This window comes from Mytilus californianus, unplaced genomic scaffold (assembly GCF_021869535.1).
Source record: "Mytilus californianus isolate M0D057914Y unplaced genomic scaffold, xbMytCali1.0.p SCAF_6, whole genome shotgun sequence".
In the NCBI taxonomy this organism is placed as follows: Eukaryota; Metazoa; Mollusca; class Bivalvia; order Mytilida; family Mytilidae; genus Mytilus; species Mytilus californianus.
The window spans coordinates 21071768-21098545 of NW_026262712.1; the positions used below are offsets into that span (position 1 = coordinate 21071768).

Here is a 26778-nt window from a genome sequence, read left to right on the forward strand (position 1 = left end):
AGATAAATGCATAGGTACAGTAGAACCTCATATTTAAATGTTCAAAGCATTGCAAATTTTATATAAGTTTGTTTGCAGACTTTGACAAACCGGGAAATCATATATCCACAAAATACAGGCAATCCTCAACCCACCAAAAATAAATGAATCCACAGTATTGTATTAAGCTCTTTTTCTAAATGTATGTCATGTTTCTGTTATAGTTTATATCTATACACCCGCTTACAGTTGTCTGTCTTTACGTCCGTCTGTCATCAACATGTCGGACAATAACTCAAAAACACTTTCAACAATTTGCAAGAAACTTTGGTGATTTGTTTATATCTATTGACATAAGTTCCCTTTTGATTTTTATAAATTTTAGAATTTAAGTTTCAAAGTTATGTGATTTTATTCATAAAAAAAGGGGGATTTTCCAGTTTTCTGACAATACTTTGAGCAGTTATCATGAAACTTTGGTTACTGGTTTATATCTATTAAGATAACCTTCCTTTATTTTTCATGAATTTCTGATATGACATTGAGAAGTTATTGAACTTTATGCTTTTAAAAAGTGATGGGCGTATCATGCGCTCATGGGGCAGCTGTTAATTATTACATGTGCTAATCAGATAAGCATTTAGGAATGCAGCAAAGTCCTCTCTTAGCTACATATAGGAATGGGGCCAAGCCCTCTCTTAGCTACATATATGATTGATGCACATCTCCTTGAATAATTAAAAGAAATAATGAAGACAGGATAATTGTGATGGTCAGATCTTGCTAATTTAATACAGGGACGTACACTTTAGGATACCCAATCGTTCTTGAGGTTATAATAAGAACATCATCAATCTATTGAAATAAAATATGATATGATGGAAAACAAAGAGTTATTAGTGGCCCTGATTAGAATCCATAGAATTTCTTTTATTAGTAGGGCTTTTATTATTTGAAGACTTCAGATTACACACATCTTTCTTGAAAGACTTGGTTAATAATGAATTATATTTGCCCTTCAATTAATAGATTTGTAAAAAAGCAAAAATGAATGGCATCTGCAATGCTTGTCCAGTTTAAGATCTGTTAAAAAAAAAAAAATCAAACAAATCAACTATAGTTACAAAATAACTCTATTCAAAAACAATAGTTTACAATAATCAAGGAATGGCGGAAATAGATTTTCAACATTTTTTCGCCGACCGCAAAAATTAAAAATTTTTTGGTCGTTTATTGGTATGACGTTGGCGTCGTCGTCGTCGTCTGGCGTCGTCGTCTGGCGTCGTCTGGCGTCGTCCGAAGACACATTGGTTTTTGCACTCTTACTTTAGTTTAAGTGAATGGATCTCCATGAAATTTTACCATAAGGTTCAATACCACGAAAGGAAGGTTTGGATTGATTTTGGGGGTTATGGTTAAGCAAAAAGGGGCCAAAAATAAGCATTTTTGTAACTTCCAGACAATAACTTGTGTGTAAGTGTATGGATCTCTCTGACATTGTACCACAAGGTTCCATATCACAAAGGGAAGGCTGTAATTGATTTTGGGGGTAATTGCCTCAAAATTTTAGGAATTAGGGGCCAAAAAAGGGGCAAAAAACAAGCATTTTTCTAGTTTCATGACAATTACTTGTGTGTAAGTGTTTGGATATTTCTGAAATTGTACTACAAGGTTCCATATCACAAAGGGAAAGATGGAATTGAGTTTGGGGGTAATTGCCCGAAACGTTTAGGAATTGGGGGCCAAAAAGGGGCCAAAAAACACATTTTTCTAGTTTCCAGACAATAACTTGTGTTCAAGTGTATGGATCTCTCTGAAATAGTACTGCAAGGTACCATACCACAAAGGGAAGGCTGGGATTGAGTTTGGGGGTGATGAATCATAAGGGGGTTCAAAAAATTTGGGGGGGGATTTTTTTTCTTTTCTCTTTTTCCTTTTTTTTTTCTTTTAAAATTTTCCATTTTAAGTTGGTTATTTCTGATTTATATTTAAAAGCAAATAATAATGATATGGTAGGAGATACACACCAAACAGGATGTGTAAATTATTATATAATAAGTATTGTGCAATAGCAAGAAATTTTCAATTGCACAGTATTGCACAATAGCAAGAAATCTTCAATTGCACAGTATTACGCAATAGCAAGAAATCTTCAATTGCACAGTATTGCGCAATAGCAAGAAATATCCAATAGCACAATATTGCGCAATAGCAAGAAATTGTCAATTGTACAGTATTGCGCAATAGCAAGAAATCTTCAATTGCACAGTATTGCGCAATAGCAAGAAATATCCAATAGCACAATATTGTGCAATAGCAAGAAATTGTCAATTGTACAGTATTGCGCAATAGCAAGAAATATTCAATTGCACAGTATTGTGCAAAAGAAGATACTGTGTATTAATTGCTTATTTCTTGATCAATTTCAATGGGGTTTTATTCTTGAATTCTTGGGGTTCTTTAATATGCTGAATCTAACTCTGTATTAAGTTTTTGGATTTTGGGCCCTGTTTTTAAATTGGTCCACATTGAGGTCCAAAGGGTTCAAAATTTAACTTAAGTTTGATTTCATCAAAAATTGAATTATTGGGGTTCTTTGATATGCTGAATCTAACCTGTATTTAGATTCTTAATTTTTGGTTCCGTTTTCAAATTGGTCTACATTAAGGTCCAAAGGGTCCAAAATTAAACTTAGTTTGATTTTAACAAAAATTGAATTTTTAGGGTTCTTTGATATGCTGAATCTAAACATGTATTTAGATTTTTGATTATGGGCCCAGTTTTCAAGTTGGTCCAAATCGGGGTCCAAAATTAAACTTTGTTTGATTTCAACAAAAATTGAATATATGGGGTTCTTTGATATGCTGATTCTAACCATGTTTTTAGATTTTTGATTTTTGGGCCCCGTTATCAACTTTGTCCACATTGAGGTCAAAAGGGTCCAAAATTTAACTTAGTTTGATTTTAACAAAAATTGAATTCTTAGGGTTTTTTGATATGCTGAATCTAACCATGTATTTAGATTTTGGATATTGGACCATAATAGGTGAATGTCCAATTAAAAATTATTAAGTTCTTAGACCACATTCATTCTGTGTCAGAAACCTATGCTGTGTCAAATATTTAATCACAATCCAAATTCAGAGCTATATCAAGCTTGAATGTTTTGTTTATACTTGCCCCAACTGTTCAGGGTTCGACCTCTGCGGTCGTATCAAGCTGCGCCCTGCGGAGCATTTTATTCAAGCTTGAATTGTTATTCAATAAAAGGGTTATTGTGTAAACATAAATGACCATCATCCCTCTTAACAACAACAACAACAACAATACTTTATTTTAAGAGGGTTGCACAGTTAGCTTTATAACTTAAAAATTCGTCCCTGAGGCCCTCATCATAGAAAAGCAGGAACAAAAAACATGTTGAAATGCACAATGCAAGCAATGAAATATATGGCATACATTAGCATGAAAGTCAAGTGTTATGATCAATACAACTGCATACCTGGTAAATTGCAGTTTAAATAATCAAGAAAAATAATCACTATATAAAAAATAATTGATATTTTATATTAAATCTAATTGGTTGATTTCAATAAATGATCTGTTAATTTGTATTTGAAAGAATAAACATCTGTTATATTTCGTAATGATTTTGGCAAATTATTCCGCAAGGATGATCCTGAATACATAAGATTTCTTGAACAATTCCATTTTTGGGTTTGGGAATATGAAATTTCCTTGAATAGCAATTCTCAAGGAGTATGGATTTTTGTCTGAAACATAAAGAAATTTGCTAGTAAGATGGAGCATCATGTTTAATGCACTTTTAGAAATGTCTTAAAATAAATACTGCACTGGCAAGCTGGTGAAATAAAACATAATCAGAAAAATATTCACCAATATTACTGCAAATACTCTATCTTATCCCATAAGTACATCCTATATCTAAAGAAATGTATAATGTTTTTAAAATTTCAGATCACTGATTCAGAATGATATAGAGTGGGTTCCAGATAATTTCTTAACATTAAGCAGTATTGAATATGTGTAAGTTATTGATAGTTAGTACTATAGAAAATGTGTAAGTAATTGATAGTTGGCAGTATTGAATATGTGTATGTTATTGATAGTTGGTAGTATTGAATATGTGTAAGTTATAGATAGTTGGCAATATAGAAAATGTGTAAGTTATTGATAGTCGGTAGTATTGAATATATGTAAGTTATAGATAGTTGGCAGTATAGAATATGTGTAAGTTATTGATAGTCAGTAGTATTGAATATGTGTAAGTTATTGATAGTTATTACTATAGAATATGTGTAAGTTATTGATAGTTGGCAGTATAGAATATGTGTAAGTTATTGATGGTTGGCAGTATTGAATATGTGTAAGTTATTGATAGTTGGCAGTATTGAATATGTGTCAGTTATTGATAGTTGGCAGTATAGAATATGTGTAAGTTATAGATAGTTGGCAGTATTGAATATGTGTAAGTTGTTGATAGTTAGCAGTATTGAATATGTGTAAGTTATTGATATGTGTCAGTTATTGATAGTTGGCAGTATAGAATATGTGTAAGTTATAGATAGTTGGCAGTATTGAATATGTGTAAGTTGTTGATAGTTAGCAGTATTGAATATGTGTAAGTTATTGATAGTCAGTAGTATTGAATATGTGTAAGTTATTGATAGTTATTACTATAGAATATGTGTAAGTTATTGATAGTTGGCAGTATTGAATATATGTTAGTTATTGATAGTTGGCAGTATTGAATATGTGTAAGTTATAGATAGTTGGCAGTATTGAATATGTGTAAGTTATTGATAATTAGCAGGATGGAATATGTGTAAGTTATTGATAGTTGGCAGTATTGAATATGTGTAAGTTATAGATAGTTGGCAGTATAGAATGTGTGTAAGTTATTGATAGTCAGTAGTATTGAATATGCGTAAGTTATTGATAGTTATTACTATAGAATATGTGTAAGTTATTGATAGTTGGCAGTATTGAATATGTGTAAATTAAAGATAGTTATTACTATAGAATATGTGTAAGTTATAGATAGTTGTCAGTATAAAATATGTGTAAGTTATAGATAGTTGGCAGTATTGAATATGTGTAAGTTGTTGATAGTTAGCAGTATTGAATATGTGTAAGTTATTGATAGTCAGTAGTATTGAATATGTGTAAGTTATTGATAGTTATTACTGTAGAATATGTGTAAGTTATTGATAGTTGGCAGTATTGAATATGTGTTAGTTATTGATAGTTGGCAGTATTGAATATGTGTAAGTTATAGATAGTTGGCAGTATTGAATATGTGTAAGTTATTGATAGTTAGCAGTATTGAATATGTGTAAGTTATTGATAGTTGGCAGTATTGAATATGTGTAAGTTATAGATAGTTGGCAGTATAGAATATGTGTAAGTTATAGATAGTTGGCGGTATTGAATATGTGTTAGTTTTTGATAGTTGGCAGTATAGAATATGTGTAAGTTATAGATAGTTGGCAGTATTGAATATGTGTAAGTTATTGATAGTTGGCAGTATAAAATATGTGTAATTTTTTGATACTTGGTAGTATTGAATATGTGTAAGTTATTGATAGTTGGTAGTATTGAATATGTGTAAGTTATTGATAGTTGGTAGTATTGAATATGTGTAAGTTATTGATAGTTGGTTTGTACAAAAAAGCTTTTCCAGTGTATCAATGTACAATAGATATGTGAACCAAGTATTGAATATGGTTTTGATAGTTACTAGTATTGAATATATGAAAGTATTAGGCAGTTAGCAGTTCTGAATACATGTAGATATTTTAAAGTGGTAGTTTTTAATTTATAAGTATTTGATACAGTGTTCCAGCTAGGATTTAAAAAGGGCAGGGAGCCAATCATAAAAAGGGCACTTTAGCACGATGATTGATATTTCAAAAACGGCATGTCAAACATTATCTTATGTTAACTGCAGGGGTTTCAGCTAGGAGTTTTGAAGGGGTTTAGTCACTTTTACGCTAGATGAAAATCAACCTTATTTTGGGTAACAGTATTAAAGGGACCATGCAAGGACGTATATTACTAGCTCAGTCTTCCCTAGAACATTTTTGATGCATGGTAGGTCTAAGGTTAAGTTGCAATGCAGAGCGCAGCGGTGTTTTGTAGAATTATTTTTATTTCATTAGTGAAATGAATAGTGCATGTCAGTTAAAATACTACACTAGATCTGCAATACAGTCAGGAACAATACCTTACATTTTCTCCAGGGGCCAACCTGGATCCCAAAACTTTTTTCCAAGGGCCCAGTAGAAATTTTAAGGCCCTACCAGGGTATTTTTACTACAGGTATATACTTATTAATAGTCTTGAATGTTCTTATAAATGAATTATAATAAACCACATTGAGTTTTTCAGAATTAAAATCCATTTAACCATGTCTTTTCAGACTGTTAAACTTATATTTGTAATATTATATATAAAAAAATCCCCCCCCCCCCTTTTACACACCCCTAGATGTAGAGTATTAAAGTATTATCAGTTTCACCCCAAGAAAGTATTCATTTTTAATGAAATAATCTTAGCAGTTAATCAAAATGAAAATCTTACTGTCTATAAATAACAATGAAATGTAACTGTTTCTTGTTAAAGGGGTTTTCCGAATTTTCCCGCCAAAAAAGCACATGGCTTTCAACAAATGTAAACAAAGCAGTCAATTTGTGATCATACCTTTTATACCTTTTATCTTCTTGTCCTTAGAATAAGCCAAAGGCTTCTACTGACCCCTCATCTTGGATTGTCGTAATGCAATTTCTCCTCTCATATTAATCGCATAATAATATATTTATATACATTATACTTATTTAGGTGTGCGCAGCTTAACAATTAACATGAACATATAAATTTATACTGGTTCCAATTCTCGCCATTTAATGCTGACTTAAAATTATTCAAAGTCTTTGCCGTCACTGTTAAATCTGACAGGTTATTCCACTGACCCAATACTCTAATTGAAAAAGTATTTAGTCTATGTGTCATCTTACACTGTTTCTTAAAGAGTTTTAATGAGTGACCTCTAGTATTATTAGATGGTGCTAAAGTAAATAAGCTCATCCAGTTTATATCATCTATACCATGCAACGCTTTATATACTTGTATCATATCATTTCTATCCCTACGATATTCCAAGGTTGGCAATCCCAATGAGCGTAATCTATCTTCATAACTTAAATGATTTATATTCTTTACAAGTTTAGTGGCCCTTCTTTGGACAGATTCCAAGCTCAGATATATTTTTATCCACAGAATATGATCATGGATTACAGCTTTAATTAATTTAATTTGGATTTAGATATTCAATGAAAGGTACATGTGGTCAAGCATTGTTTTTACTTTCTTCTGGATTAAAACTAGTTAAAAAGATCAATTTAAAAAAAAATCTTTGACATATAAACAACAGACGATATACGGATACATCCAACGCAAATTGTCATCTTTTGAGAAATATTGAAATTGAAATGCTGACTGACCGAATTTAATGAGAAAAATTATTACAATGGTCAATTATGAAGTTTAATAAACGGATTGATGACCCATCCGATGTCAATAAGCGGATTATCTGTAATCACAACTTATTACACCTGCTGTAAATGTTAATTAGTTGAGGGTCATAAACTTGTCATAAATATGAAGACAGGTAGAATAATTGTATTTTCATCAAAATATTATGGCAATAAAGGCACCCAGCAGGCATTTCAACGTTGGAACAACGTTGAATCAACGTTGATCTGTAACGTTGAAAAGACGTTGAATTAACGGTTGGTTTTGAAAGTTGACACAACGTTGAATATCTGACGTTAGAAACAACGTTATATTTTCAACATTGTATCAACGTTGATTTTTGATTGAATATAGGTTGAAATTCAACATTGAAACAACTTCACCCTGATATTGCAACAACATTGTTTCATGTTGAAATAAGCAATGCGTTGCTTGTTGTTGGTTCATCTGTCACATGTGTTTGTCGTTACAAATTTAGGCGGTTGGTTTTTCTCGTTTGAATTGATTATTGAAGGGTTTATTGTGTCCGGGTCTTCTATTGCGGACTATACAGTGTGGTGTGTGCTTATTGTTTAAGTCTGTTTAGTAACCTCCATGTCAATTGGACTTTGGTTGATATTTGTCTCATTGGAAATCATACCACATCTTCTTATATCTATAAGCATTTTTGTAACTTCCAGACAACAACTTGTGTGTAAGTGTATGGATCTCTCTGACATTGTACCACAAGGTTCCATATCACAAAGGGAAGGCTGGAATTGATTTTGGGGGTAATTGCCTCAAAATTTTAGGAATTAGGGGCCAAAAAAGGGGCAAAAAACAAGCATTTTTCTAGTTTCATGACAATAACTTGTGTGTAAGTGTTTGGATATTTCTGAAATTGTACTACAAGGTTCCATATCACAAAGGGAAAGCTGGAATTGAGTTTGGGGGTAATTGCCCGAAACGTTCAGGAATTGGGGCCAAAAAGGGGCCAAAAAACACATTTTTCTAGTTTCCAGACAATAACTTGTGTTCAAGTGTATGGATCTCTCTGAAATTGTACTGCTAGGTACCATACCACAAAGGGAAGGCTGGGATTGATAATGGGGGTAATTGCCTGAATATTTTAGGAATTAGGGGCCAAAAGGGGCAAAAAGCAAGCATTTTTCAAGTTTCAGGACAATAACTTGTGTGTAAGTGTTTGGATCTTTCTGAAATTGTACTACAAGGTTCCATATCACAAAGGGAAAGCTGGGTTTGAGTTTGGGGGTAATTGTCCTAAACGTTTAGGAATTTGGGGCCAAAAAGGGGCCAAAAAACACATTTTTCTAGTTTCCAGACAATAACTTGTGTTCAAGTGTATGGATCTCTCTGAAATTGTACTGCAAGGTACCATACCACAAAGGGAAGGCTGGGATTGAGTTTGGGGATGATGAATCATAAGGGGGTTCAAAAAATTTGATGGGGGGGATTTTGTTTTTTTTTCCTTTTTTTTTCTTTTAAAATTTTCCATTTTAAGTTGGTTATTTCTGATTTATATTTAAAAGCAAAATAATAATGATATAGTAGGAGATACACACCAAATCTTCAATTGCACAGTATTTCGCAATAGCAAGAAATATCCAATAGCACAATATTGTGCAATAGCAAGAAATTGTCAATTGTACAGTATTGCGCAATAGCAAGAAGTATTCAATTGAACAGTATTGTGCAAAAGAAGATACTTCCTATAAATTGCTTATTTCTTGACCAATTTTAATGGGGTTTTATTCTTGAATTCTTGGGGTTCTTTAATATGCTGAATCTAACCGTGTATTAAGTTTTTCGATTTTGGGCCCTGTTTTTAAATTGGTCCACATTGAGGTCCAAAGGGTCCAAAATTTAACTTTGTTTGATTTCATCAAAATTGAATTATTGGGGTTCTTTGATATGCCGAATCTAACCGTGTATTTAGATTCTTAATTTTTGGTTCTGTTTTCAAATTGGTCTACATTAAGGTCCAAAGGGTGCACAATTAAACTTAGTTTGATTTTAACAAAAATTGAATTCTTAGGGTTCTTTGATATGCTGAATCTAAACATGTATTTAGATTTTTGATTATGGGCCCACTTTCAAGTTGGTCCAAATCGGGGTCCAAAATTAAACTTTGTTTGATTTCAACAAAAATTGAATATGTGGGGTTCTTTGATATACTGAATCTAACCATGTATTTAGATTTTTGATTTTTGGGCCCCGTTATCAACTTTGTCCACATTGAGGTCAAAAGGGTCTAAAATTAAACTTTGTTTGATTTCATCAAAAATTGAATTCTTGAGGTTCTTTGATATGCAGTGAATCTAACCATGTATTTAGATTTTGGATATTGGACCATAATAGGTGAATGTCTAATTTAAAATTTTTAAGTTCTTAGACCACATTCATTCTGTGTCAGAAACCTATGCTGTGTCAAATATTTAATCACAATCCAAATTCAGAGCTGTATCAAGCTTGAATGTTGTGTCCATACTTGCCACCTATCTCGAGCACCAGGATCTGTTTTACAAATGCCACATATTTCGAGCACCAGGATCTAATGTAACAATGCCACCCATCTTGGGCACCAGGATCTATTATATCTATAATATCATATAAATCAATTCAAATCACAAAGTTCACACAAACAACACAGGCAATCCAACATACATACTGATTATTGATAATCAAAAATGTTAAAAATTAAAAAAAAAAAAAATACATACCTTGACAGCTATAACTTTTATTAGGTCTTTCCACTTTTCGGTGGAAAGACCTATTGTATTTGTTCTGATTATTATTTTATTTTTATTTTTTTTCTTCTTCCGCCACTTTTATTTCTTGCGTATAAATTTTGTTTTGCAAGATGTCGCTTAGATGTTTGGTATATGATATCGAACAGTTTATGCGCCTTTGAAATTCACCCTTCGTAACCGAATACTTTTCTTTGTAGGAGTTATCTCCCCGAACACTGTTTTCCTTGTGACTGCATCTTTTCTGTAACCGTAAAAGAAAGCGACAAATTTATTTTATTTTACCTTCGCATGATTTGTCCTATTTTGACTGAAGCGATATGAACACTCCATATGAGAGTTATTTCCCCTTATGCGTTTGTTATTAGTGATATGCATTTCTATCTTGTAAACCATAAGTGATAGAGACCTAGGATCTTTTGATTTGAGGTCCTTGGTCCAAAAAAAAGAAAATAAGGTCAAGGTCAGAGGTCAAGGTCATATTTTAAATTTTGATTTTGGCTTATTTTCACTTCTTTTCAAAAACCGTATAAGATATCGACAAGATATTTTTACTAAATTGTAAGTTGCGACATGTCGTAACACATAAGTTTTGGTTGAAATGGAAAGCTAACATTAAATTGGAGTTTTCTCCCCTCTTATGTTAAAAATTAGGCGTAAAGTGATATAACTCATTAACCATATATAATTAAGACCTATGGTCTTTTGATTTGAAGCCCTCGGTTTATGACCTTGAAATTGAGCTAAAGGTCATAGGTAAATTTGACGTTCTAGATTTTGACCTTTGCTTTTTCCTCGTTAGTATACGTGATAAAGCCATAGGACTTTTTGAATTTCGTTGCAAGCCACTTGACCATGGAAAAGCCAACCGGAAGTGACCTTGTGTAAACTGGAAGTAGCTATTTTTTGTACTTATTTGTAAAAGTATATTAAACCATATGTTTTTGGAATCAGTATCAAGTAAACTATCAAATAAACCGGAAGTGACATCTTTCAAACCGGAAGTAACAATTTATCTCCCTTATTTTGAAAAAAATGTATAGAAACCATGTATTTTTGGAATCAGTGTACAATAAACTATCATTAGACGCTGAATATGATATTTTAAACCAAATTTTAATAGTTCTATTTCAAAATAGATCTTTTTGAGTGGAAAGACCTTCAATTGTTCTCTGAACAATTGGTTTTTAATTCTTAAATCTTTCTTTCCTAAGTTACTGATCTGTCCCTATCCTACGTTACTGTTCTGTCTCTAATACCTGTGCAAAAATAAGAATAACATCGATCATCATCGCCAAGCAATATTTTAAATTTGTAAAATTCGATTGAAGAATAAAAAGAAATCATTAACAATTTCAGAGCATAGTTGACAATAATTAAAATAATGTGATAGTGGATGACGGGTTAAAAAGATAAAAAGGGTGAGTTGATAATCTTACTTTGCAAAAGTTCCTTGTTTTTAACAAATCAGCAGTAAAATAAACTGTATGTAGGATCATGTAGGCTGAGTATGCTGTTTCCAGATTAAAGTACATATTTATATAGAAGTGCAGTCATAAATTGGAACGTACAACAAAAAGACGATGGACACACTGAAGTCAGTAAATATATCTCTACAACATACAATATGGCGAGATTTTCAAAATATTACACGTTTGTACATGTATAATCTCCCAATGTTAACATCACACAAGTATTGAAAGACAATTAACACAGCAACGAATAATAATTTAAGGAAACACTTACATTTCTATGAATTATTCTTTGCTGAAAACGGTCCTAAATATTGTCCAGGAAAATTGTACAGTCTCCTGTGTTTGTATCACACTTGATGATGTTAGTTGATTAATTATGGCTTCAATATAAAATCTATTGTCTAATCTAATGTCTTTACTAATCTATAAACAAAACCCACCAAGTAACATGTACCTGAAAATAATATAAACAAAATAATAGAAAACACAATAGTTAACAATCTAATCCTTTTCTCTTTTCATTAGAAATGTTTTAAATGTCCAAATAATAACGAAAATAAAGGCAATTAAAATGTGATAATATCAAGTAGTATTTATCTGATCTTTCTTCTCCTTTTTTTATTGTCAGTTACACCAATTACAAAAGGCTTGAATTCAAAAGTCCTTTTTCAAAACAACGTAAGATGTCTTGTCCAGAAGCACCATGCTTTGTAAGAACATTGGCGATTTGTTCATTAGTCTGAATCCATTTAATTTCTTTAAGCTCTCCATCTTGAAGCAATTGCTTTATTGCATTGATCTCCACCCTCAATCTCTTCTCTCCAACAGGTTTATCAGAGTATATTGCATGATAAAGGTCTTTGTTGTCAACAAAACAAGTTACTGGAGTATGCTTCAATTCGTGCTCATTATGCATTAATTCCTTAAACAGAGCTGCTAAAGATATTACACAATCCACACCATCAGCTAAGGCTAAGGCTTCACTTGCCAAAGTACTACGAACAACCCTTCTCAATTTCTTAGACTGCCAAGTGATGGGGTTCACTTTACCATCATCGCCCATCAAAAAGACAACATAACCATCTTGACTTCCACCATCTGGAAGATTTCCAAATGAAGCATCACTGAACAACATAAATTTCACATTATGTCCAAGATTCTGGAATTGCAGTGAAACAGGATCATTTTGTACCTTCCTTATTATCTTATTGACTTTCTTTAGATCTTCAATAGTGCTAGTCTTAATTCTTGATGAAATGGCAGCAACATCAAATGCAATGTCTGGACGTGTTTGTCTTGCTAACCATAATAATTGTCCTATTTTTGACCTCAATAGAGTCTGCTCTGATGATGAAAGAGGAGACGTTTTAACTCTGTCTTTATCTATTAAAACAGTCTTCAACATTTTGACATAGTCTTTCTGGCTCAGAGAACAATAGTTTCATTTTCTTGGCTGAGATCAAGACCCAAATATTTGAAAGACTCACAGGATTCTTTCCCTACCTTGAACATATCCCTAATTCTGGATACAACACTTTCCTCAAAGGAACTGGATCCTGCCCAAAGAAAGTCATCTACATGAACTGCTAGGACACCAGTCAAACCTTTTTCATTATACCAATAAAATACTGCTGAATCAATCTTTGACACTGTTCCTCCACAATCTAGCAATGTTGTTTTAACTTTTTCGTACCACTTTAAGGATGCATCAGCAAGACCATATACACATTTGTTTAGGCGCCAGACTTTACCATTTGCTTTAGCTTCTTTAGGAGGTCTCAAGTAGACTTCTCTTTGCATTTTCTCTCCTTGCAGGAAAGCAGTTTTAATATCAACTGAATTAATTGACCATCTTTTATTAGCAATAATTGATAAAATCAGTCGTAGAGACTGCTTTTCACATGTTGGAGAATTCTTTGGTATCTCATCTAGGCTGTCTTCTTCAAAACCTTTTGCTACCAATCTAGCTTTTCTATGAAATTCGTTTTCCAATTCTTTCATAGTGTAAACCCACCTTGTGGAGATACAGTTTTGACCATTGTCTTTAACTTCTTCATACACATTGTGCTTTCTCCAGTTATCCAGTTCTGCCTCTTTAGCCTCGGTTAAATCAATATCACTTAAAAGTACATCTTCATTCTCGTCATCTTTTAAATCATTGACTGTTCTTAGATCAATTGAAATCTGTTCACCCCTAATATTTTCTGGCTGGTTGTATTCTATATTGAACCAGCTCTTCTTATCAGTTGTATAGCCTTTCCTGCCCTGCCTAAAATTATTGCTTCTCTTGTGTCATTTTCACCATTAATTTTAAAATTCACCATCTGATCCTTCTTTAATTTCATACAATCATTTGCCTGTGACTCAGCATTATGTTCCATACTTTCCTCATGTATATCATTCTCTGCCTGATCCAAATCAAGGCTGTCTCTCTCATCAGATTCAGGACTAACTCCACCATTCAAACTACCATTCTGGCTACCAGCATGACTATCATCTTGATCAGCACTATCAGCAGCACTCTCGTCTGCAGATCCTTCAACATTTTCTTGGTTTTCATCATTGTCAGTATCATTGTGAAGAGGCTCTTCATCATCACTCTCATAGTATACTAGGTCATAATCTGGTTCAGTGTTGTTGTTGTTGCTATAGGTTGCAGCTTGCGACTTACGCACATGAGTTGACTTTGCTGTATGCTTATGAGTAATCTTTTGTTTTCTTTCAACATCAATGTCTCTTTTTATTCTACTTTCATGTACGCGCACATATGTACCTCCATATCTTACAAAAACAACTACATTATCTTGACCTATTACCCAGCCAGGTCCTTTCCACTGATTGTCTCGAAGGAAGAAAACTTTGTCACCATTTTTGAATTTTTCTCCTGAAGGCTGGATTTGCTTGCGTAGTGCCCTTCTAACTTTCTCAGAGGATTCTGCCGCAATAAATGCTTTTCTAGCTTCGTGTAAGCCAACTAGATGTTTTCCCATAACGTTACTAAGGGTTGTACCTTCTAATGCAGGAGGCTTGTTAACTATAGATGATGGCATGTTTGGGTTCCTTCCAAAAACTATTTGATATGGACTATAGCCATACACGTTCAACAAACTGTTCTTAGCATGAACTGCCCAACTGATGGCAGTCTCCCATGAACGATTAGAGCTCTCTCTCATTTTATTGATGGTTTCTGTTAGAGTTGCATTGTGTCTTTCAACTACTCCATTGGACCATGGACTGTATACTGCTGTTGTTTTTACTGACATATTCAAATTTTCTGCCATGTCTCTAAATATCTGTGAATTAAATTCTCCTCCATTATCTGTATAAACACCAACTTCAGGTGCACCATAAACACCAACCCATATCTGCATGAACTCGTCTACAATAACTTAAGAATCCTTTCTTCTGATGATAGCAGCTGCACTCAATCTGCTGAATAAGTCAATAATATGTAGATAATAAAAGTTATGGTCAATTTCATGAAGGTCCATTGCCACAATTTGATTGAAATCATTTGCATGTGAAAAGGCAACCACTGGTTCGGCTTTTGGATGTTTGAACTTGTGGCAAATTAAACACTTTGAGCAGATATCTTTAAGAATTGTCTTTGTTTCAGAATCAACATCACCAGCACTTTGCAAAAGGGATAAAAGTTTATCTGATGATGCATGTCCAAACTGCTTGTGCAACTTCAATAGAATCTCCCTTTTCTTCTTAAAAGATAATTTTGTATCAATGCACAAAACCTCCTCACTCTCATTTTTGTTTCTGTTTGTATATTGCTTGTCTTTAATGTTGATACAGTAATGACCACTTGAAGTTAGGTTCACATCCACTAACTGTCCAAACATGGTAACCTGGTCATTGCTGAGATCAAGGATAGTGCTTGCTCGCTTCAGAGAGGTTTTACTTAACAATAACGGTATTTCACAATCCACTACTTCTGTTTCAATTGAGCACTTAACTGACCCAATTAGTGCTGGGATTTTCACTTTCTGATATGAGTATACTGTTTGTCCATCACCAAACTTGAATGGTACATGACTTTCAAAACAAGTAATTTGATCAAGCCCTGGATCAAGTGATTCTACAAATTCATACAACCATTTAGAACCACATACTGTCTTAGAACATGCAGTATCAATAACTGCGGCATTGTAGGCTTCTGCGACAAACACTGTTAGAGGCTTAAATTCTTGTGCTGAGGTAAATAATGTTATATTTACAGTTTCATTTAATTCATCACTCTCATGTTCTGTTAAATTTACATCAAGCTGCTTGTGAGGACAATCCTTGACCCAATGAAATTTGGAATCACATATTTTACATCTTTAGACATTACCATTAAAGACTGGATTCATTTTAGTCTTAAGTCTACTAAAGTTGGTAGATCTATCAGCTCGATTACGAGGAAAATTTCTTCTTGAACTTCGACCTCTCTGATAATAGCCATCACTGACAAAAGCTGATTCTTCTTTAACAGTTACAACAGAGTCTCGTTCTCCAGGAACATTTTGAGATTTTGATGCAAATATCCTATTCAAAGCAGATTTCATTGTGTCGAATTTAAGGTCAGAACATGCAGTTAATGCCAGCTGACGATAACTTTGACTTAATCCAGCATTGTCCAGAAGTTTAAAAGCTAGAATTGCGTCTGGAAGTCCCATATCATATTTCTTACATTTATTATATCTCTGCTCAAATTCAATGATATAATCAGACATGCTTACATCCTGTCCTCTGTGGAACTGATCAAATACAGTATAAGCAGCATAAGCCTGATCTATTTTATCCTTCTCAAAAAGCTTGTCCAACTCAGTTATTAGCTTATCTACTCCTTCATCAACATTTAAATCACTGGGATCTACTTCTAGGGCTACTTCCCTTGGTTTTCCTTGTAACGACAAAGCTAAAGCCAAACCTCTCTTCTTCTTGTCCAGATCAGTCACGAGTTGCCACATTTTTACCTCATTTTTCCATTGTTGATAACTCTTATCTTTGGTCAAACCTGGTGGGTTCTTGTAACTAGGTGCTGTTGCCATCTTTATTAGCTCTGCTACCACTGTTAGTTGATTAATTATGGCTTCAATATAAAATCTATTGTCTAATCTAATGTCTTTACTAATATATAAACAAAACCCACCAAGTAACATGTACCTGAAAATAATATAAACAAAATAATAGAAAACACAATAGTTAACAGATGATTGCTGCCGCGTTTGAAAAAGGCAGTCACACATGTGCGGTCATACATTATTCAGCATCATGTCACATGATAATTTTATCAATAGATTATTGGGAGTGCTAATTCTCATGTATCTGCTGTGTATATGCCGCACTTTCTTCACATGCTGTGTCTTATCTATGATTAAAATATTTGGGATAATAACAAATTAGTTAGTAACATATTTCGATGAATGATACTTTATATTTTTGTATACTTTTATGATTTTAATAAACGTCCCGGTTAGACATCGGTTTGAGCTTATATTTCTTTGGAAAATTCCTGATTTTACTAGATATTGTACAAAAAAATAAAAAGGCAACCTTGAATACAATTTTCCATAGCAAAATCCTTATTTGTGAACTTTTGTTGCTGCAACAACAAACGATGTACAACTATAATGATTCCCCTTTAACACTGATGGTGAATAATTTTTTGCATCTTTTTTATCGACGAACTTCCATCGTCGACATATCAACCAACATTAAACGTTGAAACAACATATTTATTTCAACCTAACTTCAACATAAAAAATTCACCTAAAATTCAACGTTGAAACAACTTACTTTCTGCAACATAACTTCGACGTTGCTGTTACAACGTTGAAACAACGTTGAAGCAACGTCATGACAAAATATCAACCACATTTCAACGTTGAAATGATGTTGCGTGCCGGGTGGGCATGTACTTACGAAAAAGGGCAGGGCGTCTTAAAAAGGGCACAGGGCGTCAGAAAAAGGGCACAGGGCGGCACTCGGGAAAACGACCTAGCTGGAACACTGTGATAGTTATGTGTAAGTAATGGATAGCTGGCAGTATTATTTTGAAATTGAAATGTTTTGGTTCACATGAATATTGTTGTTCATTTCTTTATTTCTTCATATTGTTAGATACATTATTTCAAATGTTATACACATTGTTTCTGTTCCCCCTAAGTACCAGAAAATAAGATACTTTTGAGGCACCAATTTCCACTCTAAATTTATCAGTATTTGTTATAATATTAATTATAAATATTATATGAATTTTATCATTTTTTTCTTGACATTTCTTGCAGTATTTAATGATTTTTATCATAATTATTTTCCAGGTCATTTTCCAGGAACAGTATCAGATATTTTCCATCTCTAGCTTTGAAGGGTGTCACCAGTTTAATATATCTGTAAGGCTTTCATCTTTTATTGTCAAATTTATATATATCACCGTATCATAAATTTGAAATCTGTATATGTTCTGAATAGTTTTAGAATCTATACTCGTATGTATATTGTGATAAATTGATATAAATACATTACTGAAAAACACTCTTTCACTTTAATTACCGTATACCCCTGCCACAAAAAAATTGGAATTTTGTTTTCTGTCCATTTGTCTGCTGTTATGTTAGCTACCTGGTTTGATTGCTTCTACTTTTATCCCTAATATGTTCATATGTTGCAGTATGCACATAATGAAAATAAGCATAAAGTCAAATGATATTACTAAATTCAGGCTCGTATAGTATGTGGTTTTATTCTCAAAAATTGAACCTGCCAGATAGGGATGCAGATTATAGAATATGATAAACAAGAATTGAGAGAAAATTTGATTTTGTAAAGGTTTGTTTACATTCCACCATGTTTGTTATTGAAACTGTAGAGGGCTCTCTTATCATTTTCAAAACATATAATTTACCTTATCCATATTGATATGCATTTTTTAGCTCACCGGGGCCCGAAGGTCCCCATGTGAGCTTATGCCATCACTTGGCGTCCGTCGTCGTCTGTCGTCTGTCGTCGTCCTCTGTCGTCGTAAACTATTTAAAAAATCTTGTCCTCTGAAACTACTGGGCCAAATACCTTCAAACTTTAACTAAATGTTCCTTAGGGTATCTTGTTTATAAATTGTATCCGAAATTTTGATCTATCGACAAACATGGCCGCCATTGCTAAAAATAGAACATAGGGGTCAAATGCAGTTTTTGGCTTATATCTCAAAAAAATAAATCTTTTAGAGCAAATGTGACATGGGGTAAAATTGTTTAATTGGTCAAGAGATATCGGCCCTGAAATTATCAGACGAATCAAACAACCCATTGTTGGGTTGCTGCCACCAAATTGGTAGTTTTAACAAAATTTAACAGTTTTTAGCACACCTGGCCCGAAGGTCCGTCGTCGATAGCTTTTTACAAAAATCTTCTCCTCTAAAACCACTGGGCCAAATTTAACCAAACTTGGCCACAATCATCATTAGGGTATCTAGTTTAAAAAATGTGTCCGATGACCCCGCCAACCAACCAAGATGGCCGCCATGGCTAAAAATAGAACATAGGGGTAAAATGTAGATTTTGGCTTATATCTCTGAAACCAAAGCATTTAGAGTAAATCTGACATAGGGTAAAACTATTTATCAGGTCAAGATCTAACTGCCCTGAAATTTTCAGACAAATCTGACATCCTGTTGTTGGGTTGCTGCCCCTGAATTGGTAATTTTAAGGAAATTTTGCCGTTTTTGGTTATTATCTTGAATATTATTATAGATAGAGATAAACTGTAAACAACAATAATGTTCAGCAAAGTAAGATCTACAAGTAAGTTGTCATGACCAAAATTGTCAGTCGACCCCTTTAGGAGTTATTGCCCTTAATAGTCAATTTTTAACAATTTTTTGTAAATTTTTGTAATCTTTTACAAAAATCTTCTTCTCTGAAACTACTGAGACAAATTTAACCATACTTGGCCATAATCATTATTAGGGTATCTAGTTTAAAAAATTTGTCCGATGACCCCGCCTTCCAACCATCATGGCCGACTTGTTTAAAAATAGAACATAGTGGTAAAATGCAGTTTTTGGTTTATATCTCTGAAACTAAAGCATTTAGAGCAAATCTGACAAGTGGCAAAATGTTCATCAGATTTAGATTTATCTGCCCTGAATTTTTCAGACGAATCCGACAACCTGTTGTTGGGTTGCTGCCCCTGAGTTAGTAATTTTACAAAAATTTTGCAGTTTTTTGTTATTATCTTAGATAACATTATAATATCTAATATCTAATACTATTAATTATGATTTAACCTTATTTTACATGATTTCCAAAGCATCAGTAAATACAGGTGAGCGACACAGGCTCTTGAGAGCCTCTAGTTTGTTATTATCTTGAATATTATTATAGATATATATAAAATTTAAGCAATAATGTTCAGCAAAGTAAGATCTACAAAAAGTTTATATGACCAAAATTGTCAATTGACCCCTTAAGGATTTATTGCCCTTTAAATACAATTTTACACAATTTGTTGATCAAGTTTCCTAACATTTTAAAATCTTCTCCTCTGAAACAACTGGGCCAAATACCTTCAAACTTTAACTAAATGTTCCTTAGGATATCTTGTTTACAAATTGTATCCGAAGTTTGTATCCATCAACAAACATGGCCGCCATGGCTAAAAATAGAACATAAGGGTCAAATGCAGTTTTTGGCTTATATCTCAAAAACTAAATCTTTTAGAGCAAATGTGACATGGGTAAAATTGTTCAATTGGTCAGGATCTACCAGCCCTGAAATTTTCAGACGAATCAAACAACCCATTGTTGGGTTGCTGCCACTAAATTGGTAGTTTTGAGGAAATTTTGCAGTTTTTTGTTATTATCTTGAATATTATTATAGATAGATATAAACTGTAAACAGCAATAATGTTCAGCAAAGTAAGATCTACAGAAAAGTTAAATGACCAAATTTGTCGATTGACCCCTTAAGGAGTTATTGCCCTTTAAAGACAATTTTACGCAATGTGTTCATCAAGTTTGCTAACATTTAAAAATCTTCTCTTCTGAAACTATTGTGCCTAATACTTCTTAACTTTGAATAAATGTTCCTTTAGGAATCTAGTTTATGAATTGTATCCAAAATTTTGATCCATCAACAAACATGGTCGCCATTGCTAAAATCAGAACATAGGGGTGAAATGCAGTTTTTGGCTTATATCTCAGAAACTAATGCATTTAGAGCAAATCTGACATGGGGTAAAATTGTTCAAAAGGTCAAGATCTATCAGCCCTGAAATTTTCAGACACACCGAACAACCCATTGTTGGGTTGCTGCCACTAAATTGGTTGTTTTAAGGAAATTTTGCAGTTTTTGGTTATTATCTTGAATATTATTGAAGATAAAGATAAACTGTAAACAGCAAAAATGTTCAGCAAAGTAAGATCTACAAAAAAGTTTAATATGACCAAAATTGTCAATTGACCCCTTAAGGAGTTATTGCCCTTTAAGTACAATTTTACACAAGTTGTTTTATTTTTTTTAACTTTAAAAATCTTCTCAAATGAATCTAGTATAAATTTTGTATTTCATTTCCTTGTACGTCAAGAAACATAGACACTATGGCTAAAATGGAACATATGGGTAAAAAGCAAAAATAATCATTGATGAAAGATTTAAGCAAAAAAAATAACAGGCGAGCGATTCAGGCTCTTGAGAGCCTCTTGTTTGTTATTAATATGAATATTATTATAGATATATATATAAACTTTAAGCAGCAATAATGTTCAGCAAAGTAAGATCTACAAAAAAGTTTAATATGACCATAATCGTCAATTGACCCCTTAAGGAGTTTTTGCCCTTTAAAGACAATTTTACACAATTTGTTCATCAAGTTTGCTATCATTTAAAAATCTTCTCTGAAACTACTGGGCCAATTACCTTCAAACTTTAACTAAATGTTCCTTAGGGTATCTTGTTTATAAATTGTATCCGAAGTTTGTATCCATCGACAAACATGGCCGCCATGGCTAAAAATAGAACATAAGGGTCAAATGCAGTTATTGGCTTATATCTCAAAAACTAAATCTTTTAGAGCAAATGTAACACTGGGGTAAAATTGTTTAATTGGTCAAGATCTATCAGCCCTGAAATTATCAGATGAATCGAACAACCCATTGTTGGGTTGCTGCCACCGAATTGGTAGTTTTAACAAAATTTTGCAGTTTTTATACTACCGCAAAAATTAAATATTTTTTGGTCGTATATTGGTATGACGTTGGCGTCGTCGTCGATGTCGTCGTCGTCGTCCGAAGACACATTGGTTTTCGCACTCTAACTTTAGTTTAAGTGAATTGATCTCCATGAAATTTTACCATAAGGTTCAATACCACAAAAGGAAGGTTGGGATTGATTTTGGGGGTTATGGTACCAACAGTTAAGGAATTAGGGGCCAAAAAGGGGCCAAAAATAAGCATTTTTGTAACTTCCAGACATAGCTTGTGTGGTAGTGTATGGATCTCTCTGACATTGTACCACAAGGTTCCATATCACAAAGGGAATGCTGGGATTGATTTTGGGGGTAATTGCCTCAAATTTTTAGGAATTAGGGGCCAAAAAAGGGGCAAAAAACAAGCATTTTTCTAGTTTCATGATAATAACTTGTGTGTAAGAGTATGGATCTTTCTGAAATTGAACTACAAGGTTCCATATTACAAAGGGAAAGCTGGAATTGAGTTTGGGGGTAATTGCCCAGAACATTTAGGAATAAGGGGCCAAAAAGGGGCCAAAAATAGCATTTTTCTAGTTTCCAGACAATAACTTGTGTTCAAGTGTATGGATCGCTCTGAAATTGTACTGCAAGGTACCATACCACAAAGGGAAGGCTTGGATTGATTTTGGGGGTAATTGCCCCAAAATTTTAGGAATTAGGGGCCAAAAAGGGGCAAAAAACAAGCATTTTACTAGTTTCAGGACAATAACTTGTGTGTAAGTGTATGGATCTTTATGAAATTGTACTACAAGGTTCCATATCACAAAAGGAAAGCTGGGTTTGAGTTTGGGGGTAATTGCCCTAAACGTTTAGGAATTTGGGGCCAAAAAGGGGCCTAAAAACAAGCATTTTTCTAGTTCCCAGACAATAACTTGTGTTCAAGTGTATGGATCTCTCTGAAATTGTACTGCAAGGTACCATACCACAAAGGAAGGCTGGGATTGAGTTTGGGGGTGATGAATCATAAGGGGGTTCAAAAAATTTAGGGGAGGGATTTTTTTTTCTTTTTTTTTTTTTTGAAATTTTTCATTTTAAATTGGTTATTTCTGATTTATATATAAAAGCAAATAATAATGATATGGTTTGAATAGGTAAATTAAAAATTTTAAAGTTCTTAGACCACATTCATTCTGTGTCAGAAACCTATGCTGTGTCAAATATTTAATCACAATCCAAATTCAGTGCTGTATCAAGCTTGAATGTTGTGTCCATACTTGCCCCAACTGTTCAGTGTTCGACCTCTGCGGTCGTTTCAAGCTGCGCCCAGCGGAGCATTTTATTTGTTATTATTTTGAATATTATTATAGATATATATAAACTGTAAGCAGCAATAATGTTCAGCAAAGTAAGATCTACATAAAAGTTAATATGACCAAAATTGTCAATTGACCCCTTAAGGAGTTATTGCCCTTTAAAGACAATTTTACATAATTTGTTCATCAAGTTTGCTAACATTTAAAAATCTTCTCTTCTGAAATACAGGTGAGCTATTCAGGCTCTTGAGAGCCTCTTGTTTTATATCAAATATTAACCAATAAATTTCAAAATCTAATGTTTCATTACAAAATTATTGTTTTAGTCAAACCTGCGACTTTAGTTGCAGAAAGCTTGACATAGGGATAGTGATCCGGTGGTGTCGGCGGCGGCGTTTACTAACTTCTTTTAAAAAAGCTTTATATTTTAGAAAGTGGGAGACCTGGATGCTTCATACTTTGTATATAGATGCATTATGTTACAAACTTACCATTAGTCATATGTTCATTGTCCTTGATCTCATTTTCATGGTTCAGTGACCACTTGAAAAAAATTTAAGATTTTTTGTAATGTTAATTTCTCTTATTATGAGCAATAGGATACCTTTATTTGGTATGTGCATACCTTGCAAAGTTTTAATGCCCGTCAGACAGTTTTCACTTGACCTCGACCTCATTTCATGGATCAGAGAACAAGGTTAAGTTTTGGTGGTCAAGTCCATATCTCGGATACTATAAGCAATAGGTCTACTATATTTGGTGTATGGAAGGATTGTAAGGCGTACATCCCAAACTGGCAGGTGTCATCTTACCTTGACCTCATTTTCATGGTTCAGTGGTTATAGTTAAGTTTTTGTGTTTTTAAACTGTTTTAGTCTGTTTTTCTTATACTTTATGCAATAGGTCTACTATACTTGGTGTATGGAATGATTGTAAGGTGTACATGTCCAACTGACATACTTCATACTTTGTATATAGATGCATTATGTTACGAACTTACCATTAGTCATATGTTCATTGACCTTGACCTCATTTTCATGGTTCAGTGGTCAGTTAAGTTTTTAAGTTTTGGTCTTTTTATGCCCCATTTATGGGCATTATGTTTTCTGGTCCGTCTGTTCGTTCGTCCGTCTGTCCGTTCGTCCGCCTGTCCCGTTTCAGGTTAAAGTTTTGGTTAAAGTTTTTGGTCGAGGTAGGTTTTGATGAAGTTGAAGTCCGATCAACTTGAAACTTAGTAAACATGTTCCCTATGATATGATCTTTCTAATTTTAATTCCAAATAAGAGATTTTATCCCATTTTCACGGTCCACTGAACATAAAAAATGATAGTGCGAATGGGGCATCCATGTACTTGGGACACATTCTTGTTTTCTAATACTATATGCAATAGGTCAACTATATTTGGTGAAGGGAAATATTTTATGATATACATGTCAGTCTAGCAGGTTTCATTTGACCTTGACCTCAATTTTATGGTTCATTGCTCAGTGTTAAGTTTATGTGTTTCTGTCTTTTTTTCTTAAACTATAAGCAATAGGTCAACTATATTTGTTGTATGGAAGGATTGTAAGCTGTATATGTATGCCTGGCATGGTTCATCTGAACTTGACCTCATTTTCATGGATCATTGGTCAATGTTTAGTTTTATTGCTTAAGTCTGTTTTTTTAGAAACTATATAAGCAATAGTTTAACTATATTTAGTGTATTTAATGATTGTTAGGTGTACATGTATTTCATGTTTGGTTTAATTAACCTTAACCTCATTTTCTTGGATCATGTTAAGTTTATTTAATAGTTGTAGTAAAGATCTCTATTTAGGCGAGACATTCAGTGTGTGCACTCTTGTTTTCCTTATAGTAAACTTTATAGAATAATAATTGTTATTTTTCTGTATTTCAGGGGACTTGAGGAGAACCAGATTAGGAAGATATCTAAGAATCATTTGTCATCTGTAATTAACTCACCATTGATTCATCTGTAAGTTTATTTATCATCTGTCATTAACTCACCATTGATTCATCTGTAAGTTTATTTATCATCTGTCATTAACTCACCATTGATTCATCTGTAAGTTTATTTATCATCTGTCATTAACTCACCATTGATTCATCTGTAAGTTTATTTTTCATCTGTCATTAACTCACCATTGATTCATCTGTTAGTTTATTTATCATCTGTCATTAACTCACCATTGATTCATCTGTTAGTTTATTTATCATCTGTCATTAACTCACCATTGAATCATGTGTTAGTTTATTTATCATCTGTCATTAACTCACCATTGATTCATCTGTAAGTTTATTTATCATCGGTCATTAACTCACTATTGATTCATCTGTAAGTTTATTTATCATCTGTCATTAACTCACCATTGATTCATCTGTAAGTTGTATAGACAAGTAAATTGATTTTACTGGTTTTATTATGTTTGACCATTGAAGTAAACCGTATACCAAGAGAAGTCCAGAAAAAAGTATAAAAAAATGTTTGACCATTAAAGGCAATAATGTAGAAAATGTTCATTTTAGTCATGTTTTAAAAGATTTGGGTCTCATATTTATACACAATTTTAAATTTTATTCAACCATTTACTGACATATAGTTCCTCATGTAAAACTGCATCTGATATGCTTCCTCAATATATACATGGATTTAAATAAGAATTCACATACTAAGATAAAGCTTACTTCAAGAAAATAAACAAAATTAAGTAAACCACAGTGAGAAAAGAAACTCTGATATGTTCCAGATGCCAATAGATCAAATTGTATGCATAAGAGCATCAGTTGCTACTCATTTTCTATAAAATAACCCAGTTATAACATGCACATTAATTATACAACTTCTAAATCACACAATTTAAAAAACAATTATACCACTCACTTCACTTGTAGAACACTCATCTAAAAAAACTTATTTTTGAAAAATATATAAAAACAAAAACATTTTGTTTGCTTGCCCCATATTTTTTTATCACTTGGCATCTGTTGTTGTCCATCGCATCGCCTTAACGTTTAAATTATTCAGCAAAGTAAGATCAACGAATAAGTCAACATAAACAAAATTGTTAATAGACCCCTTAAGGAGTTATTGTTTTTTAAAGTAAATTTTCACTATTTTTCTTAAAATTTTTGTAATATTTTACAAAATTTTTCTCTGACACTACTGGGCCAAATTAAACCAAACTTGGCCTAAATCATCCTTCTGGTATCTCGTTAAAAAAAATGTATTTAAGATGGCCGCCATTGCTCAAATTAGAACAAAGGGGTTTATTATAGAAGTCTATAGGAAAATTGTTAAACAACAATGTTAAATGGTCACAACTTGAAAACTAATTTAAACAATGATAATGGGTCTTCAGTAACGATTGTTAAACTGCAATGGTATTACCTGCTTCTAATGTAACTACTGGGCCAAATTAAACCAAAATTGGTCTCAATCATTATTGGGGCTAACTTATATATACTATTTATTATGAGTTTAATCTTATTTTACATGATTTCCAAAATCACAGTAGATCTAATCAGGT

General features: G+C 33.0%; 1 protein-coding gene across 1 annotated transcript in view; it reads left to right on the forward strand.

Moving 5' to 3' along the window:
- Positions 1–26778, forward strand: part of LOC127705275 (uncharacterized) — a 431608-nt gene that overhangs the window by 24820 nt on the left and 380010 nt on the right. Inside the window, exons 6-8 of the mRNA XM_052209598.1 lie at positions 3958–4026; positions 18070–18141; positions 25149–25226. Of these exons, the coding sequence (XP_052065558.1) occupies positions 3958–4026; positions 18070–18141; positions 25149–25226 (219 nt within the window). The remainder of the gene's footprint in view (positions 1–3957; positions 4027–18069; positions 18142–25148; positions 25227–26778) is intronic.